General features: G+C 52.8%; 1 protein-coding gene across 1 annotated transcript in view; it reads right to left on the bottom strand.

The window, feature by feature from the left end:
• Positions 1-1,201: 1,201 nt before the first annotated feature.
• Positions 1,202-20,127, bottom strand: part of DHRS12 (dehydrogenase/reductase 12) — a 42,348-nt gene continuing 23,422 nt past the window's right edge. The window contains exons 4-11 of the mRNA XM_047755812.1: positions 11,693-11,754; positions 9,214-9,298; positions 7,900-7,994; positions 6,936-7,120; positions 5,285-5,657; positions 4,498-4,605; positions 2,844-3,010; positions 1,202-1,345 (exon numbers count right to left, since the gene is read on the bottom strand). Coding sequence (XP_047611768.1) covers positions 1,202-1,345; positions 2,844-3,010; positions 4,498-4,605; positions 5,285-5,657; positions 6,936-7,120; positions 7,900-7,994; positions 9,214-9,298; positions 11,693-11,754 — 1,219 coding nt within the window. The remainder of the gene's footprint in view (positions 1,346-2,843; positions 3,011-4,497; positions 4,606-5,284; positions 5,658-6,935; positions 7,121-7,899; positions 7,995-9,213; positions 9,299-11,692; positions 11,755-20,127) is intronic.

Below are 20,127 nucleotides of genomic sequence, written 5' to 3'. Positions count from 1 at the left end.
CTTAGCACGCACCGCCTCATTCAGCCCTTACCTGCCAGGAGCAGCAGGGGATCCCTGAGTCCTTCGGGCTCGGGCTCATGCGGTTAAACAAAGCCTTGCAGATGAACAGGCCAGTTACGTGCCCTTCCCTGTCTGAGCCCCGCCTCTGCAGTGTCTTGTTCTCTTGCGATTTGACAAATTGGGGATGGTAGTATTTGAGATCCTATGTTTTGTTTTTTCCCCTCATGATCGTTAGTGAGTTTTAACTGGGACTGGGACTGTCAGCCGTGCTTGATACCATCCCCACCACTGACCAGGGGTGCTTCCTGGGCACAGGGCTTCCTCGAAATCATTCTATTGCTATGGCCATTGGCGTGCTCCCTGCAGCCATGGTATGCGACAACCCACGTGACCATAGTCTAAGGTGGTGTGAACACACACAAAAGCAGTGACCAGATGTCACTTAGCTGGCTCTTCCACACGCCCTTGCTTGCCGTCAGTCAAAGCCATTGTAACTAACTTGTCTCTTCTGCATGACTGCTCTGCACGAGGGTTTTAAAAAGGGAATTCAATTTAAAATATTTAAACATCTATTTTGTAGTTTACTACTAGGACCTGGAGCCACGTGTATGTGATAAAAGATGCATGTGTGGGAAATAAGTAATAGAAATGAACGCTGTTTACCCTTCCTGAACTTGGGAGCTTGGCCTGTGTGCAGAGGCAAATGGTGATCAGGAGTCATGCATCAGGCGCCCAGCAAAGCTGACAGGGACCTGGGCTGGGTTGAGATGAGCTCACACCCCAGTAGAGAAGCTGACGGTCCCTGTTGGATGACATGTGACACTGGGGTCCCTCTGGTCTGTAACCCTACACGCCAGCCATCCCCTCCCAGTATGGCTGTACCCCGGCCCACAGAGCCACTCAGAGGTTGAAACCGCTTAACACCTTATGGGTGACGAGAGTCTCGCTCAAAATTCACAGATATGTTAAGTATCCATGGCTCTGCTCTTATCTGTGTAGATGCCTGATTGGTGAGAAGTGCTTAGCAAACCGTGTATGCTTAGAGTACTGTGAATTCTTGAGTTTGACATTGCCTCCCCCATTTCTGTAACTCATAGCTGTGGGTTGGTGTTGGGGTGCCTTCTGAGCCCTTTACGGAGTAGACGCTTCCTTCCTTAGGAGAGAAGGCTGGCGCCGGCGCTTGGCTTTTGTACTGTCTGGGTTATGGCTCTAGTTCTCGCCTCACCCACTGGAACTGCACTTTAATGTCTTGGTCTGTTACTTCAACACACAGGTTCAGGCAAGTAGTGCCCAACACAGCGATGCTGGGAAAGCGGCAGAACCACACGCCATGCGCCTGACTGTCCTTTATTCGGGAGGACAGGACCAGTCACAGGCTGTCCATTTCTTCAAAGAAATGTCATTACTGGAACCTTTAGCTGCCTGGGTTGTCGCCACAGTAGCAAAGTGGCTTTAGATGAAGTACTTGGAATCGTGTGTCTTTTTTAATGAGGTCAGTCAACCATGACATATCTCTCATTTGATTGTTTGAATTATTCGAAGAAGAATCATAAAACTGGAAGGGATCTTCAGACATCTAGAAGGTTCCAAGCACAAAACAGTGTCGTCTCACCAAGTAGTTAGACATAGCTGAGGTGTAAACAAGGGCACTCTAACAGAAGAGTCTTTGCGGAACCACTGTCTTTGAACATTAACTGGTTATTGCGGGGGCGGGGTGGGGAGGAGGAGTGCAGCCTTGAGGCCGGGGGCTGTCCTCAGAGGTGACTGCGAAGCCTCCTTTGGCCCCAGCCCTGGGGTTCCGAGCACTGAGGGAGTTACTGCAGGGCTTCATCAACTCCTTCCCACGTGCCTCCGCACAGGGCACCCCAGCCGCAGCGCAGCAGTGGAAATCCCATTCCACGAACACATCGCAGCCTCTGGCTGCGGGCAGACCCCTAGCAAACCTCCTCGTTGCCCTTTTTATGAAAGATCACCTTTTCCTGTTTTGAGATTCATTTTTTTTCAAAAGCATAATTTATTTTTGCTTAGCATTCATCAATTTTAAATCCTGAATTTTGCCTTTAAAGCAAAGGACGAGGTCTGAACTATATATCAGAGTTCCTGGACATGGTCATTAAATGAGATTACTTTGTTTTTGCCTTTTCATAGTAGTGTAATTGTATATAAGTGACCTTGTCCACTAAGATTTATATTTTAAAGTGAAAGAAAGCATTTTGCCAAAGCATTCTTTTTCCCTCTCCTTTTAAATAATATTAAGTTCCATTTTTCTGGAGGTGAACGTGGATATACAGCGACATGACTGGGAGACACAGAGCTTAAGTCCATCCCGAGCACTGAGGCATCTGGATGATCTGAGGCTCTCAGTCTCGTACAGTTTGACCCTTTGCTGAGGGTTGACCCTGGCCCTGGGGCACAAGGTCCATCCTGTGGCGTGTGGGCAGAGGCCACACATTTCAGGGCCCGGTGCTAAATCCAGTGACCGGGTGCAGGGGGTCCTGCCCCGAGGGTGGAGCCGGGGGCCTTGCAGGGGAAAGGCCTTGGAGCTGAGGGTTAGGATGAGCAGGAGTGAGTCAGGAAGGAAATGACTTTCCAGGCTGTGGAAAGGCGTCAACAAAGGCCTGCGACCTGCATCAGCCTGGCGCGTGGGGCCCACGAGGGGCTGGCATTGCCAGTCCGTCAGGTGCGCAGCTGCGGCCCTGGGGCCTGAGCTCCGGTCACCGGGAGACGCGTCTGCCGGTGGCCACAGGCGTTTACCCAGAGCCTTGTCCGAGTCAGGTTTTCCTGCAGCTGAGGCCGGTGTCAGAGTTTGGTTCTGTGGCAATCCCTGGAACTGTCCTCTTTACGTCACGCCTGGTAACGAATCTGGGAACTTGGCGGGGGCACAGCTGATTCGGTGGCTGCCGCGGCGGCCGGCTCAGCGCCTCGCCTTTGAGGAAGCGCAGCCCTTGAGCTGGGCCAGAGGAGCCCGTCCCGGCCGGCAGTGGCCCTGCCGCGCCACGCAGCGCCCGGCCTTTCGGCGGGCAAGCGGGCGCTGCCGCCCTCGTTGCCCTCCCGGCCTTGAGCCACTCTTGCAGGTCGTGGGTCACTTCAGCGCGCTGTGGTCAACGGGAGAAAGCGCGCGGCAGGGCCGGGCGCCGGCGGGGAGGACCGTTGCTCTCCACGCAGTGACAGGGAAGGGGCTCTGCAGCCCCCGCCCCCCCACGGGCTCGGAACCTTCCAGTTCCAGCCGTGCCACCCGCCTGAGGGTCCTATGTCCGGACCATCCGTGGTCATTTTTAAACTTCAGCTCAACTTTTCAACCACGAACTAGACACAGGGCAGCCCTTGGGGTTCTCGTTTGTAACGTGCCTGTAAGTGTTACCTTTTCCAACAAGCAGCCTAGTCAGGCCTAACACAAGCGAGCAGGCGCTCAAATTAGCGCCGTCCAGCACCGGAAGGGGAGGGAGGGGACTCCTCTTTTGTGTTTCTTATGCCTGGCAATTTCGGACAGCATGTCGCCCCTTGTCTATCATTGTGGAAACTCCTTACAAGCCTTGAGGAAGCGTTGGCCTTGGTGACCACTGTTCAGATCCCTTCCAGGTCATGAGTCTACGATTCCATGACTGTAGTTATCGGACTGGCTGAACCGTTACCCGGGACCCGCCCATCCACTGCCTGGACTGAGGTAAATGGGAGCACGTCCCACTGCCTTTGTCTTCTGTCACATCAAGTAAGTTGCTTCCTGTATTTCCCATCTAAAGCCCAGGAGGTTTGAAAAAGGTGGTAGAGGTGAGTCATGATACCTCTCATTAAAAACAGGTACTTCAAGGAGTTCCCATTGTGGTTCAGCAGGTGAAGAGCCCAACTAGTATCTGTGAGGATGTGGTTCAACCTCTGGTGTCACTCAGTGGGTTAAGGATCTGGCGTTGCCACAGACGGAGGCCCAGGTCACAGATGAGGCTCGGACCTGGCATTGCTGTGGCTGTGGTGTAGGTTGGCAGCTGCAGCTCTGATTCAACCCCGAGCCTGGGAACCTCCATATGCCACGGGTACAGCCCTAAAAAGCAACAACAGAAACAGGTACCTCAGGGTAGTCACCCTTGTGAGTCCAAAAGTGCATCTGACTTTCAGGTTGGCTGAAAGAACAGATTTACAACCCTTGCTATTTAGGGTCCTTTCTTCTTTATTTTTCCTCCCTTGGTCCTCTAGGAAGCACGAGAAGTAAACTGTAACCAAAAAAGAGGGACATGGTGTGAAAAAGTATTTATTTCACTTATACACCCTTTTTCGCACTCAAATGGACAGCCGCCTCCTGTTGGCAGCATACCCAGGATGACGTATGGGCCACAGCACCTGTGGCGCTGGGAGCCCTGAACTCACATCTCCGCCTTTCACACCATCTGCCTTTTTTTCAATGTACTGTCATTTTGCAGAAGAAAATCTTTATGTGAAAAGAACAAAAACTGTTACTAACTGGACACCCGGGAAGGTGCTAGCCCCACATTCGTGCCTGCTGACCTGTCTCCACAACCGGGGACACGGACGCCTCCACCTGCGCGCCCATCAGCCTTGCGGCCGTGTCGGCACCAGGCTGTAGCTGGTGTGTTGCTTTATGGACGTCTTTCTCTTTTTGAAACGAGATTCTCCAAAGGGTCAGGCTGAGACTGTAATAAGCCCAAAGCTGGAAGCGATCTCTCAAATGTGGTTCTAGCTGCACCCTGCTGGCATCGCCATGCCCTCTGCCACTGGCATCCACCAACCAGACCGGGCAGACTCCACGCTGACTTCCTGAATGTCTTTCAGTGGGAATGAGCACGGCTCTCCCACAGTGTTAAAATGTCTGTATCTGGTTCAAATGCTGCTGAATGCTGTGAATGTTTCTGAACTCTGCTCACTTTCCCACTGTGCTTCCCTCTGACCGAATCGTCTGTGTACCATGACCAGTGTCAGAGACTCTCAATGCAACTTACCGCCATGGTTTAAAATAAATCTCTGTGGAAACCTTCTTGCAGCCACGGTCCCATCCTTGCTGTCGGGCTGTACGGTGCGGCCACCCGCGGCCCAGCAGCCCTGCCTTGGCATTTACCATGCTGGCCGACTGGACCCCAAGGCAGCCACCGCTCACCTCAGACCCTAAGCACAGCTGAGCAGTCCTTTTTATCTTTCATATAAAACTGCTTTACCTGTGGTTAATAAACTTTGCAAATGTAGAGAAAGGACTCAGGGAAATATAACCAGGAAAAGCCTCTGTAAAAACTCATGAGGCCCATCTCAGGGGTAAGAGAAGTGGGAAGAAGTCACTGACCTGCACACTGTCCAACAGCCCACAGGTGGGGTGGCTGGGCTGCCCCCACCAAGCCCCCTCCCCGCCCACACCCCATCCCTGTGCAGCCACCAGTGCAGACACGGCCCCACCGCCCCCAGTGCCCAGGCTGACCTCCCAGGCAGAGGACCAGAACCCCACCCCCCCCCCGGCCCAGAACCCCCTGGCTGAGAGACCCTCCGTCTGTGGTTGGGGGAAGGGGGGTCGTGGGCGCCTTCACGCACTGGGGGGAGTCACCTTGGAAGAAGCGGCCGCTGGGCTGTGCGGTGGTGGCGGGGGCGAGGGCCAGCCACAGCAGGTGTCCGCACCCTGTCCCCCGGCCTGGCATGGAACCCAGCCGTCGGCAGCTGCACACCTGCGGGGGGTTAGCACAGCATCCTCAAGTGGGAGACTGCGGGCCGCTGGCTTCTTTGAATACCCAACAACCGTGATGCAATGGAGCAGGATCAAGATCCACTTCAAAACAGCCTTCGCCCAGGCTGGCCAGACTGCACCCAGCCCTGCTGCAAAGCCCCCGAGGCTCCGCCCAGCCGCCTGGGGGCAACGTGCCGCCCACCAGAGCCCAGGAGTGTGCAGGGTCCCGTGGCCCCCAGGCTCCGGGGCCAGGACTCCCAGCCAGCCTGTCCCCCGGGAGCAAAACCACCCGCACCTCCCCTGTCTGTCCTACGAAATGAGGGTCACCCTGAGGCCGAGAGGGGATCAGGCCCCGGCCCTGGGTGAGCCCGTCTCAGCCGATTCTAACCTTAACCTCCGAGGAGCCTGGCTGAGCCTTCCCTGGCCTGCTTCGCAGGGAGGAGCCAGACGAGGAGGGCAGGGTTCCGCGCTCCCTCCGGCCCCTCCACCCCGGCGCCCCGCCCGGGCTGCAGGCTACACCCCCTTCCGCCCACAGGCCTGGGGGACACAGCGTCTCCACACTGAGCACACTGGGAAGCAGCTGTTCTCTCGTGAGGCCAAGAAAAGAAAGCGGGAAAACAACGCTTAAGAGCAGCAATGAGGTCAGAGGATTTGAGAGAGAGGAGGGACCATCTAATCTAAGACCTTCATTTTTTTTAATTTAAAATGTTTTTCTTTTTATAGAAGTAATACTTATTGTGGAAAGATGAGGAAATACTCATCAGCAAAAAGGAGGACTCCGAATCCCTCTGTCAAACCACTCAGGGAGAACAAGCGTCTGGGAGCCCGGCCCGTGTCCGTAGACAGACCACGTGCACCCAAGAGGCCCAGGCTCCTGTGAGCCGTGGACCACAGATGGCAAAGTGCACCCTGACCCAGAGGGTGGGGCCAGGTGGTGGGCTTGCTAACAGAGATCCTGCAGCACGCGGGTTGAGTGGGGGCTGATGAGAGGCTGGCAGCTCTCCACGGCCTGATCCGTCTCCCCTCAGGGAGTGACAAGAACTGAGAAGCCACCCTCTCCCAACACCCCCGGCCTGAGTCCCTCCCCGTGTGCCTGGCTGAGGACACCCCCTTTGCATTTACACCAGGAGGCTGCCACACGTCCCCAGATCGGCACCACAGGGGGCTGGTCTGTGCCAACTCTCCCAGCTGGGTCTCCACGGGGTGCTCTGTGGCACCAACTTACACCTTTCCACACGGGGATGTGGCTGCAGCAGACATAAGACCGTAAGGCACGTACAGCGGGGGGAGCTGCTGTTTCATGACCCAGCGAAGACAGTTTTCCTTCCCGGTAGACACTCATCCACAGCAGGGGTTTCAGGGCCGAGCAGATTTCCTGCACAGGAGTCCCGTGGTTTATTAACGCAGGCGCCGAGCCCCGGTGCTGCGATGAGCAACCTCGATTTCCACATCTCCCATTAGTTCCTGGAATGAATTTCAAGGATGTATATACACATGTTAAGGCTTCTGCCAAACCGGCTTCCCAGATGCCCAGGTGGGGCATCCTAGCCCCTCCGTGCCTCAGTTCCCCATCTGTAAATGGGCGTGGTAACAGTGCCCACCGCAGCATGGGGACCGCTGGTGTCCAGACAGCACTGAGAGCAGCTGTGGGCACTCAGGGGTCCTGGGGCTGCTGCTGTGGCTGTTGTTTTCAGTTCCCTTATTGAGGGAGGAGGAAAGAGCTTCAGAACCCAAGTGACCTGCCTGAGGTCATGTTGGCAGGGACAGATCCGGGAGGGAGCTCTGCTCTCCTTCCCTGCTCTTCCAACAGCTTCCAGAGAATTCCACTTGTCTCTGTAGTGATCTTTACCTTTGTGCATATGCTCTTTCCAGAAACCCAGCGAGTGGTGCGGTGGGCTGGCCCATCCCAGGTCCCCAGCATCTCCTGGGGACTTCCCTGGGCCCCTGTTCATTCCTCTTCAGCACCAGCTCCCTCTCCCCCAAGGGAAGGGCCCCAGCCACACCCTACCCGTGCTGGCTGCCCCCACCCTCAGCCACGCATCCCGCCAACAAAAGCTCCGCCTGCCCATGAGGACCAGGCTTCTCCCTCTCCAGTCGCAGCTTGCCCCTCTCACGTGGAAATGAGGCAATCTTAGTCACCTTATGTCACTGGTTTTAGGTCATTCCTGGGGAGAGTCAGTCCTGCGGCTGCCCAGATATTTTTAGATGAAACGTGGGCAGGGAAATTAAAGCCGACGACCTACCTGGGGTGTCGATGCAGCCGGGATGCATGCAGGAGAAGCGGATGGCAGGTGCGCTTGGGCCCACAGCTTGGTCAGAACCACCTGCTGCCGCTGGACTGGGTGAGGATGAACAAATGAGAGTGAGGCCAGGTGGGGGCGTGTACCGCCAAGCCCCCCAAAGTCTGACTTCACCTTCCTCTAGATTCAGCTCTTTACCCAACAAGCTCTGGCTACAACCCAGGGCGGCGTCCCACCCCCTCCCTCCGAGATGCGGACGGAGCACCCGAACCTAGGGAACAGCCCCTGCATGCTGCCTGGGGGCTCCCCTCCTCTCCTCCCCCCACAGCCTCCTCCTTCCCAGCTGTCTGCGTGACTATCTGCCGCCCCCCTCCCGGTGTACCCCGGCCCCTCGCACAGGCGGGCACTAAGCTGCTGTCCGCTGACGTGGAGAAACTCCTGCCCCAGAGGGTAGGAATCATCCCGGAGATGCTAAGGGAACCCATCTGTTGCAAATTTAAAAAGAAATCATTAAATGCCCACTTACGCCTCAGGTGTGCGGAGGCTACAGCCCCCCCCCCCGCCCCCCGAGCACCTGATGAGGTTTTGCAATGAACTCCATCCAGTCCTCATTTATGGAGTGAGCTCCCACGGCCCCTGGAAACATGTGGGAACTCGTGAAGAAGTATGGTTCCTTCAAATGTCAGGATTTTGAGTCTTGAAGAGTAACCCACCAGGATTTAGTCTGGGGGTTAATGAGCAAAAGCAGGGCAGTGCGAGGGGGCACCCCAGACGGGGTCTCCTTCAGAGGCTGAGCACACCAACAAGAGGGGAGGCTGCTGGGCGCTGGCAGCTTCACCGACACGAGACCCCGACCAGGTGAATTTAAGGGCAAGATCTGTCAATGTGGGAGGCACAGAGCCAGCCTGGAAAACCAGCTGTGACAAGCGGAGGGGCAGCAGTGTGACTACACTTTCTGTTAAGATCAGGCATGAGATCCGGACCCCTGCCCTTTCATTTCAGAATTCAGGGCACATGCCCCTCAAAGGGAGCTTGGAAACTCAGTTTTTCCAGTGGCATCTGTCTGGCCAGTGAGTGGGGGCTGCCGAGGGGGGAGAAGAATTGCTTCCCAGGTCCGTGTTCCCTCAGAGCAGTGCAGGGTAAGGAACCTCTGCTGGCTTTGGGGGTCCCCCACCCCACCCCGCCTGAGCAGAGCTGACTGAAGAGCACTGTCTCTCTGCTGGGGAACATCCAGGTGCCGCTGGGAATTACTGAGATCCCACTTACCGCGTAGCCCAGAATAAGCCCTCCTTGGCAAAGCACCCACGTGACCCTCACTTGTTTTGTGCATAGACCATGGTGCCATCGAAGGCTGTCCTTTCCGACTGCAGGTCGTTGGTATTCAGTTTCTGAACCAACAGTCCTCGGGAGGAGACAGTGACGTGCAATAAATATCATGGAGATTTGTACAGAAAAGTCTGTAATACCCTCCCATTCCTCTTCCCTGTCAAGCAGTGTATTGGTTTCTTGTTGCTATTGCAACAAATGACTGCAAACTTAGTGGCTTAGTGGCAAATTCTGCCGCAGCTCTGGAAGACAGGTCTGAAATAGGCCTTATGGGGCTAAAATCAAGGTGCCAGCAGACCTGCGTTCTGTCACCGAGCAGCACCCATGAGCCAGCCACCCCCATCGCCACCCCCTTGCATCCCTCACCTGCCTTTTTTTTTTTGCTATTTCTTGGGCCGCTCCCGCGGCATATGGAGGTTCCCAGGCTAGGGGTCAAATTGGAGCCGTAGCCACTGGCCTACACCAGAGCCACAGAGACGTAGGATCCAAGACGCATCTGTGACCTACACCACAGCTCACAGCAACGCCGGATCCTTAACCCACTGAGCAAGGGCAGGGACCGAACCCGCAACCTCATGGTTCCTAGTCAGATTTGTTAACCACTGCGCCACCACAGGAACTCCCCTCACCTGCCTTTTTATCTATAGAAACACTTTGGTCAAAGAACCAATGTAGTCTGAGACGTGAGAAAAAACAGAGAAAAAGGAAAATAGTCAAGCATGACAGAATAATAATAGTTTGGCCATCCAACCAAGTCAAGGGCCTTGAGTTAGTTCTTCTTCAAGGATTAGAGATAGTATTCTGAGCCATGTCCTTGGAGCTGTTTTGCAGACGCCAAAGCCCCCACTGGGTGGAAGAAGTTAACTGTGTGCTGCCCACAAGCATGCAGACCCCAGACCGGCTGGAACCAGAAGGTGGATGACACTCACTCCCAGTGACCTCACCACCCACCAGTCAGGAGGAGGTCCAACAAGCTGATCACACCCTGCTCCTCACTGCCCCCTCCAAGGGGGCACAGTCCTTGAGGCACTAGCCTGCTGTGTTCCCCTCTTTGCCTGGCAATGAAAGCTACTTTTTCAGTTTCCTGGGGGAAAAAAAAAGGCAGGTGGAGGACATTGGGGGGGGGGGGGCACTCTGGGAAGGCCTCACGGGTCCTGCTCGGTCACAGCGCCTTCTGGCACTTTTGGCAGGTATCCATTCCCTGCCCTCTCCAGTTTCTAGAGGCCACCTGCATGCCTTGGTCTGTGGCTGCACTGCTCTGACCACCTCTGCTCCCATCGTCCCCTCTCCTTCTCTGACCCCGGTCCTCTTCTTAGGGCCCTTGCCACGCCCCTGGGCCCCCTGGATAATCTGCAATACCCTCCCCCATCGCAATGCCCTTAATCACACCTGCAGAGGCTCCTGTTGCCACATCAAGGTGACATATTTCCAGGTGCCGGGAATTAGGACCTGCACCTCTGGGGCGAGGAAAGTCGTTACTCCGCCCACCAGAGCAGAGAGAAGGGGGCCTACAGCAACTGCCGTCTTCCCGCTCTGATTCCAGCCCATCAGCCCTAACCCCATTAGGCTGGCTCCTCCCTCTTGAGTGGCGTGTTCTCCAGAAGTTTGCCCTCCTACCCCGCCTCTCACAGCTGCCCCTGCTCTTCGGAAGCCCCCTTTCCCAGGGCTCTGCCAGCTCTCAGATGACATAGGAGAAGAGGCTTCAGTAAGGGCTGGGGTCTTACACACGGCTCTCTGCACGGCTCTGCCTCCCTTTTCACAGGGAAGTCATGGGCCACGTGTGGGCCGCAGCCACCCAGCTGTGACAAGGAGCAGGAACAGGGGAGGTGGGGGCACAGGGAGCAGGGGAGGCAGGATACACAGCCAGCTCCCAGAAAGCCTCTGCTGCTGGGACAAGCATGCAGGGACCCCAGGGCGTCCTCGGGACAGAGCCCCAGGCTCACCTGCACCTTGACCTGGATCCCTCCCCATGGCGTCAGCTCCTTTCTAGACCCACCTGGACGCTGTCCAGGCCGGTGCACCGCTGCTGGGTGTCAGGTTAGCAAACAAAAGGTCCCCGTAGACAGAGTTCTGCTCTCCCTGTGGATGTGGACAGTGCCCCCGCCCCAGGACAGTTGGGGCAGCAAAGGCAGGACCACAGATTTCCGATCAGGAACAAAGTCTTTTTTTTTTTTTTTGTCTTTTTAGGGCCGCACCTGCGGCATATGGAGATTCCCAGGCTAGGGGTCGAATCGGAGTGGTAGCCGCCAGCCTACGCCAGAGACACAGCAACAGTCTCCAAGTGGATCCAAGCCACGTCTGTGACCTACACCACAGCTCACGGCAACGCCGGATCCTTAACCCACTGAGCAAGGCCAGGGATGGAACCCGCAACCTCATGGTTCCTAGTCGGGTTCGTTAACCACTGCGCCACGACGGGAACTCCGGGAACAAAGCCCTTTACTTAAAAACATCCACAAAGTCAACTCACCACTCTGGGGTTGTGCTCTTTCTCCAAGCCGGGGATCAGGGCAGTTGTGAGAACACACACACCTGAGGAGGCACAGAGCACTTGTGAGCGGGCGAGGGGCGAGGGGCTCTGCGGTGCCCGGGCCCCGCCTCTAGGTGGCCCTCGGGTGGCAGTGAGGAGTCTGTGCGTGGGAAATAGGACTAGGAAACATGAAATGCGGCAACACTCCTTACGCCTCCCGGGGATTGAGTAAATCACTTGCTGCCTTTGCGGGCACTTCTGAATGGTGTGACCTCGAAGATTTTTACAACGAGCATATAATTTTATCATTACTTCTGCAATCAGAAATTATACATCTAACATTTTTAATGAAATGAAATAAATGTTGTTAGTGTATTTGACATGGAAAGATATTCACAGTATATGGAATGAGAAGTCACCAAACAGCAGGAAAAACAGAACTGCATTTTTGTGAGGAAAGTTGTGTCAAAATGGAGAAAGTATCTGCAAAGGTGCAGTTTTGGTGCATTGAAATGTGAATCTTTCCTCCGAGGGGGCAGTTGTTATTTCTGTCTTCTTATGCTTATCTGTATTGTTAGTTACAAAGCCAGTACCTTGTGTTGAAGTGTGGAGGGGGCAGTTTCAGTGAAAGCCCTGGGCTCTTTTCTGGGCCACTCGTCAGATTTTCTGCCCGATCAGCTCTGCCCAGCACCTGCCGCCCACCCTGCCTGAGCAGCCTGGCCTCACAGAAAGGGTGCTGAGGGGAGCCTGGAGCCTGGATTTGAGTCCCAGGTGGCACCTACGAATGGTGGGACTCTAAACCCGTCAACAAAGCACTCCCACTTTGGTTTCTACTGAAAGGGAGGCAACGGCTGGCCAGCCCACCTCTTAGGATCAGAGGGTTTCGTGGTGAAATAAAAATGTATGTGAGGACTGGACAGTTCTCTGTGCGTGCTGGCTGTTGCCATTTTATTTCTCTACAAGTATTACCATTGCTATCATGTGAGACTGTGTGTTGTGGGGGCAGTCGTACTTGTCCACATCCCAACTCATCCCTGGATGGGCCTGCCTCATCTGTATGAGTTTTGTTTTGGCCGCACCTGGGGCCCGTGGATGTTTCTAGACCAGGGCCTGAACAGGCGCCTCAGCAGCGACCCGAGCCACTGTAGTGACACCACCAGATCCTTCACAAGGGAACTCCAGTATTTGTAGATTTTTAAAGTCTGGTGAAACTGGGTCTCTGACAGCTGTTGCCTCTGTGCAGTGACCCTAAACCCCTTCTTTGCATTCACTCCTGGTGACCTTCTCTGTGATTTAATTTGCGAGTAGAAAGGACTTCTGCCCAAAGCTATCAGCCCCATCAGCTCGCTATGACGGGTTGTCATAAACGACTCCTCTGCGTAAAGGACACGAAAGCTGGACACACGTTCCACGCCGCAGGCCTGCACCCCGTCCTCTGAGAGGCCTAAGGCCGGGAGGGAAGCCGAGGGCCGGACGTGCTCGCCCCGCTGGTCGGCCCATCTCCTCCTCTCCAGGGAGGGTGCGAGCTGGGGTAGCCCCCCCCCCACCCCCACCCAGGAAATGGTTCCGTGTTTTATTTTCTGCGTTACCCTCTTGGAGAAAATACCTGCATCAACTTAGATGCTAACAGAGTCACCTGCAGGAAGACCCGCCAGCTGATTGATTTCCACCAAACGCTCTCCCCCGGAGGACGCGACCAGGTGGCAGGTGCTTTGTAAAAACTCCTGGAGAAACACTAGTTTTCAGCAACAGGCCTTCCAGGGCCTTTTCTGACTTTAAAAAATCTCCCTCATTCAAGTCCACGAAACAGGCCCCTCCCCAGCCTGCCCCCCACCCCCGCCCTGCGCGCGCAGATCTGAGCCATCATGCGCTGCCATAGGCTTTTTTGCCTCCCAGGTCTCCAGCCTTATCATTTCAGAGCACATATGTCACTTCACACGCAGCAAGTCTTTCTCCTCCTAAGATGGAGATGAAGCCTCTCTCTTTCCACCACAGTGATTTATATTCCCCCAGCCTCCCAGCCGGCTTGCTGAGGCCCTGCCTGTGTACACTCAGCATCTTTTCAGGCCAGCAAAGAGAAACACAAGAAAAATCTGCTAAAATAATAACATTAAAATACATAAGTAATATGTATGTGTGTATTTTTTTTTAATTAAAAGGATTGGAATGAAGAGAATCCCAAAGAGGTTCAGTAATTTATCCAAGTTCCCAGCAAGTCCATGGAGAGTGGAAAATAGATGGCATATTCTTCTCTTAAATCATTAAGCCGCAGGGCCCCCACCGACTCTGGTGCTAAGGGAGCAGGCATGAAGCCCACTGTCTGCCAGTCACTGTTCTCCCAAAGATGAGCTTGGCGCCAAGAGCTCCTTGATCACAGATCCCACCCCAGGCTGCTGTTAACAAGGGCACCAGTGCCACTCTCCTGCCCCAAAGCCATTCAGCAGTCCAGGCTTCCAACCAAATGAAGCGGAAGACTCCTGGGCCTGGCACGTAGACTTGGGGAGATGTGCTCCATCCCCTCCCCGTTAGGGGTGGGCCCTGCATCCTGTTAACAACGGCCACACGTAACCGAGTTGTGACTCGGGCCAGGCACTGTGTTTGAGCCACGTGGCCTCGACCCAATGGGCGGAGCATACTGAGTTGGGAGTGACGCCTGACCCAGGCTGTGCCAATCGAATCCTCTTCCCTCCCAGAGTGTAGACACGGGACCCTTGACTCAGCGGCTGGCTGCCACGTTTGGCCTGTGTGCATGGCAAAGCAGCCAGAGTCGGCCTGCAGAGATGGGGAGAGCTGGGGTGGGAATCTGTGGACACTGATCCCAGAGAAACAAGAAAAATTCACCCCACTTCCTCACCCTCTGCTGTCCTGTCCCTGGGCTCCCAAAGCCCAGCTGTGCCTCTGCCACTGAGTTCGATGAAGGCTGCCCTTGTCTGCCCCCCTATAAATCAAGCTGACTGGCTTGAGTGGGTTTCTGTTCCTTGTAACCAAATAATCCATAAGACCCTGCCTTGCCTCAGCTAGAAAGCCCACCAGTTCTTCTGTGCTCGTCAGCTAATAAGAATGTCGCTGGCGGAGTTCCTGTTGTGGCTCAGTGGCAACGAACCTGACCAGTATCCATGAGGATGCGGGTTCGATCCCTGGCCTTGCTCACTGGGTTAAGGATCTGGTGTTGCCGTGAGCTGTGATGTAGGTTGCAGACACAACTCAGATCTGATATTGCTGTGGCTGTGGTGTAGGCTGGCAGCTACAGCTCTGATTTGACCCCTAGCCTGGGAATCTCCACATGCTGCAGGTGCAGCCCTAAAACACACACACACATACACACAGAATATCCCTGGAAAGGTGCAGACAGGGCACTGCTGGATGGAGATGGCTAATGCGTGCTTTAGGTCCTTCGTATCTTGGTGTGAACCAGTTCAGTAACTTCTGTTCCCCCAGGACTAAGATCAGGGACATTTGGGGGACTCAAGAGATTTGATGAGAAGAGAAAAGCAAGAAGCTATTTTAGAGTCTGGGCTCCCGGAGGAAGGCAGGGCTGGGTGCAGGGAAGACAACTTCAGCCACTGAATAACATGCCCAAGGTGAGTCCTGCTCCCAGTAATAAGGAAAATAATTCATTATTATTATGACTCATTAGTATTTTTAATTTACACAATGCCTTCCTTCCAAGGAACTCATTATGTCGATGCAGGTTCATTATGAGAAAGCGATTTGGGAGTGGAATTTATGTTAGACATAGTCTTCTAAATATGGCAACAAGGGCTTTATGACATGGGTACACGACTTGAAGCAACTCTCCCTATAAGCTAATTGGGAAGGGATATTAAACTGTGTCGAGCCGGGTGATGGTGAAGGAGAGGCGCGGAGGGCTCATCAAGCATCATTGAGACCACGTTTCCCTCCAAATACAAATTCACATGCTCCTGAAATCATACTGTATCGTGGATATGCTCTATTTTACCAGCATTACAGTTATTATTCGATGAGAAAGATAAACTGCAGGGTTTACAGGAGGACTAGAGTTTCCTTTTCTTTTTTTTTTTTTTTTTGGCTACACCTGCAGCAGGTGGAAGTTGCTGGGAGGATCAAACCTGCGCCACAGCAGTGACAATACTGAATCCTTAACCACAAGGCCACCGGGGAACTCCTAATTGGAGTTTCAATTAAGAAACCTTTGAGGCTGGCTTGAATGAAAGTGGCTTTCGTTCCTCCCCGGTGGCTACGTGCTTCCACCAACTGTACTTTCTGCAGGAGAAAATCACCATCCTTTTACCCCTGGGAAGTTACTGGTGTGGATTTTAAAGGAGCAGACAGCTGCATGGTGAACCACTGGGTATTTCTCCACTGGGACAGGAACACAAATGTCCTATAGCAAGCCCAGGAGACTCACGCATTGACTTTATACACAACAGAAAGACCATTGCACAGATCCTATCACGGGGGGCAAGCCAGCAGCACTGAGCCCGGAGCAAATGAGGCACTAAGAGGCATTCACGTCATCAGCTTCTCGTGAGGCGTTTACGCTTGGTTTGGGGTCAGACAGTGCTGACATCACCTTGCCCCCATCGTCAACTCCCACCACCCCTTTTCCAGTTCCACTCACTCAGCAACTATTTACCAAGGCCCTGCTAAATGCCAGACCCAGTGCCAATTACCGTGAGGGCCCCCTGCCGGCATGGTGTTCACCAGCACTAACGGGTTATTATGTAATTAACCTACCTTCATAGTCAGGTAACACTTTTTGGCATATTCCATGAGGAGGGGATGGGAGTGGCATCAGGCCACATTAGCAATGAGGTGACACCTGCACCAAGATTCTGAGCAGAGGAGGGAATAAGATGGCAGGGTGCCGGGGATGGGAAGGAGGGTGTCCAGGCATGGAGAACAGCCTGTGCCAAGAGCCTGTGGGTTGGAGGCCTCACTCAAGGGTGGCTAAAGCCCGGTGAGCAGGTGGGGAGCGTTTTTAAACGTGGGAATGGACATCTGCGAGCACCAAGGGAAGGGGCCACCTCTCCCCCGGGTCACCTGCCTGGGCTCCAGGTCACAGAGAGAGATGTGATAATGCTGTCTTCCCCCGGCCACCCAAGGTCGGTGCCTCCCAGCGCTACAACTAAACCAGTGTTTTTGATGCAAGGGGACTGGGCTCCCTGCTGTCACATCCAAGGCAGGCTGTTGGTACCACACCTAGGACACAATGAAAGAGCCCACTTTACAATGGGGAGAGTGGACTCATTAAAGACACAAAGGTGCTTAATTGGGATTTTGTTTCAGAAATTCCCCAAATGAGTACCCGGTAGATCTGCTGTGAGGAGCACTCTTCAAAACACCCACAGGGAGTTTCTGCTGCGGTGCACTGGGTTAAAGATCTAGCATTACTGCAGCTGTAGCTCGCAGGTCTGGCTCGGATATGATTCCTGGCCTGGGGATTTCTATAAGCCACTGGTGTGGCCAAAAAATAAATAAAAACACCCATAGAATCCTAACCAGATCATCAGATAAGGGCCAGGATGGGGCCCCAGACCAGGATGGGGCCAGGCACCTCACAGGCTTCCTGGATTGGGGACAGTGCTCCTTGGCACTGACTCACCAGGAAGGCAAGAGAAGCAGCCCCCACAAGCCCCTCCCCCCAGGGGCTGCAGATGCTCAGACCCCAACCCGAAGCTGCGGGGAGGGCAGGTGAGGAGGCCCAGGCACTGGAAGTTGTTTCTGCCTCATCCAAAGCAGCCTCGATGGCTGGCAGAAAACCAAAGCCAATGAGCAAATGATCTCTGACTCTGGGGTTTATTTCTTCCTTCTCTCCTTAGCAGGGCTGCACAGAGCCTCCCACTGTGGTTTTAGACCAAGAGCCTCACTGAGGGCTCCAAAGTCCTTCTAGGGGCCAAGAGGGTCCTAGCTTGTAGCTTCAGGAGTTCCACTCTCCCCTAGTGTCTGAAATCTGTCCTCCTCACTCCCCAATGCATCAATCCTCTAGATGAAAAATGTCTTAATGAGAGGAGTGATGAGCTGGGGCTTGCCCTAGAATATATTAAAATGTATGTGAATAATTAGAATTGTGTGGTCCCAATGTAATATGAAAAGATCAGTGGAACAGACTAGAGTGTGGAAAAAGAAGCAATTCAGTGAGAAATTTGGTATATGATAAAGACGGCCGCACAACACAAAAGAAAGATTATGCAATAAATAAGCAGACATATGACACTACTTATTAAGAATACAAGAAGAAAGAGAGAAAGAGAAAAGAAAGGGTTCTGACCTAATACCAAAATAATTTCCAATGGTTGGAAATTCTAAACAAGAGAAAACGTTATAAGAAAATGGGGGAAAACAAGTATTTAGAGTAACCAGGATGTTTTTTTACCTAAAAATGAATAAATCAGTCCTAATAATAAATGTAGAGCCTAACTACATAAAAAAAAAATTTAAACTTCTGTGTGGTAAACCAAAACATCAAAAACAGAATTAAAAAATAATTTCCTAGGAGTTCCCTGGTGGCTCAGCAGCTTAAGGATCTGGTGCCGTCACTGCTGTGGCACGGGTTTGAACCTCGGCCCAGGAAATTCTGCATGCTGCAAGCCCACTTGTGACAAATGTGCCAAAGAAGGCTTATAAATCAATAGTTTAAGAGATGATGATGATAATAGAAAAATGGGCCAAGGACGTGAACAGGCAACTCACAAATGAAATACAAATGGCCAATAAACAACCACCACAGCCAAGTTCAAGATCACTAGTAAGCAAAGAAATGCAAAGGAAAGTAAGATGGCATATTTCATCGGTCAGTTATGCAAAGATTACTTATTCTTTTGGAATATTGGGACCCAGAGTTTGTTGAGATGAGGAGAGATAAAAATGGTGGGAATATAAACTGCTACCATTTTTCTGGAGGGCAATTTCATGAATGCATATCAAAGGTCTTAAAACTGCTCACACATGGAGTTCCTGCTATGGTGCAGACGGTTAAGAATCCGAATGCAGTGGCCTGGGTTATTGAAGAGGCACAGGTTCGGACTCTAGCCTGGCGTAGTGGGTTAAGGATCTGGAGTTACTGCAGCTGTGACATAGGCTGAACTGGATCCCTGGCCAAGGAACTTCCATATGCTATGGCCGAGGCCATTAAAAAAAAAAGCACCATACGTAGAAAAGTATTCATTGTGGAATCATTTTCAACAGTGAGAGGCTGAAAACAAGCTAAATATCCCAAAATAAGGGATTAAAATTCTAAATTATGGAACACAGAATATGTTCTAAATAGAAGTAACATATTAAAGGATATTTAATGACATGAGAAAACATTTATAATATTAAATGGGAAAACATAAAAAACAACCTTAAAATAGACTGCAAACTATCAGAAAAGACATCCTACTCCAGAAGACAAAGAGGAGGCCACATCAAGATGGTAGGAGGGGCGGTTATGCGATATATGCAAGCTCATACCCGCTGGTGGGCAGCCCACAGACTGGAAACTATATCACAAAGGCTCACCCATGGGAGTGAGAGTTCTGAGCCCTATATCAGGTCCCCAGGCATAGGATATGGCATTGGGAGGAGGAGCTCCCAGAGCATTTGGCACTGAGGGCCAGCAGTGCTTGTGCTGGGGACTAGGGGAAACACAGACTCCACGCTTGAAAGGTGCACACAAGCTTTCATGTGCACTGGGTCCCAGGGCAAAGCAGAGACTCCATAGGAATCTGGTTCAGACCTGCCTGCGGTTCTTGGAGGATCACCTGGGAAAACAGGGAGTGACTGTAGCTCATTTGGGGGGAAGGACATTGGAGGCAAAGGTCTCTGGCATAATCATCAGTGTGAACTCCTCTAGAGGTGGCCATTTCGGAAAAATCTGGCTCCATCTGATCAGGGCTACTGGGTGGGAACACAGCCCCAGCCCCATCAGCGAACAGGCTGCCTAAAGACCCCCCAGGCACACAGCCGCTTCCAATCACACCCGGAGACAAAGCCCCACCCACCAGAGGGATAAGAATCAGCTCCACCTACCAGTGGGCAGACACCAGTCCCTCCCATCAGGAAGCCTGCAGCAAGCCCCCATACCAACTTCAGCCACAAAGGTGGGTAGACCGTCAGAAGCAAGAGAGGCTACAACCCTCCTGACTGAAAAAGGAGACCACACCAAAAATCTATACATAATGAAATGCAGAGAATTATGACTCAGATAAGGGAACAAGAAAAAAAAAAAAAAAACAGGAAAGCAGCTAAGTGATCTGGAGATTACCAACCTCCATGAAAAAGACTTTAGACTAATGAAAGTAAAGATGATTTGAGATCTTGGAAATAAACTGGAGGCAAAGATTGATAAATTACAAGAAACACTGAGCAAAGAAATAGAAGATTTAAGAATTAAGCAAGCAGAGATGCAAAATACAATAACTGAAATTAAAAAAATTCCCTAGAAGCAACCAACAGCAGAATACAGGAGG

The sequence above is a fragment of the Phacochoerus africanus genome, chromosome 13 (genome assembly GCF_016906955.1).
Source record: "Phacochoerus africanus isolate WHEZ1 chromosome 13, ROS_Pafr_v1, whole genome shotgun sequence".
In the NCBI taxonomy this organism is placed as follows: domain Eukaryota; kingdom Metazoa; phylum Chordata; class Mammalia; order Artiodactyla; family Suidae; genus Phacochoerus; species Phacochoerus africanus.
This window is presented reverse-complemented; position numbering and strand designations above follow the sequence as displayed.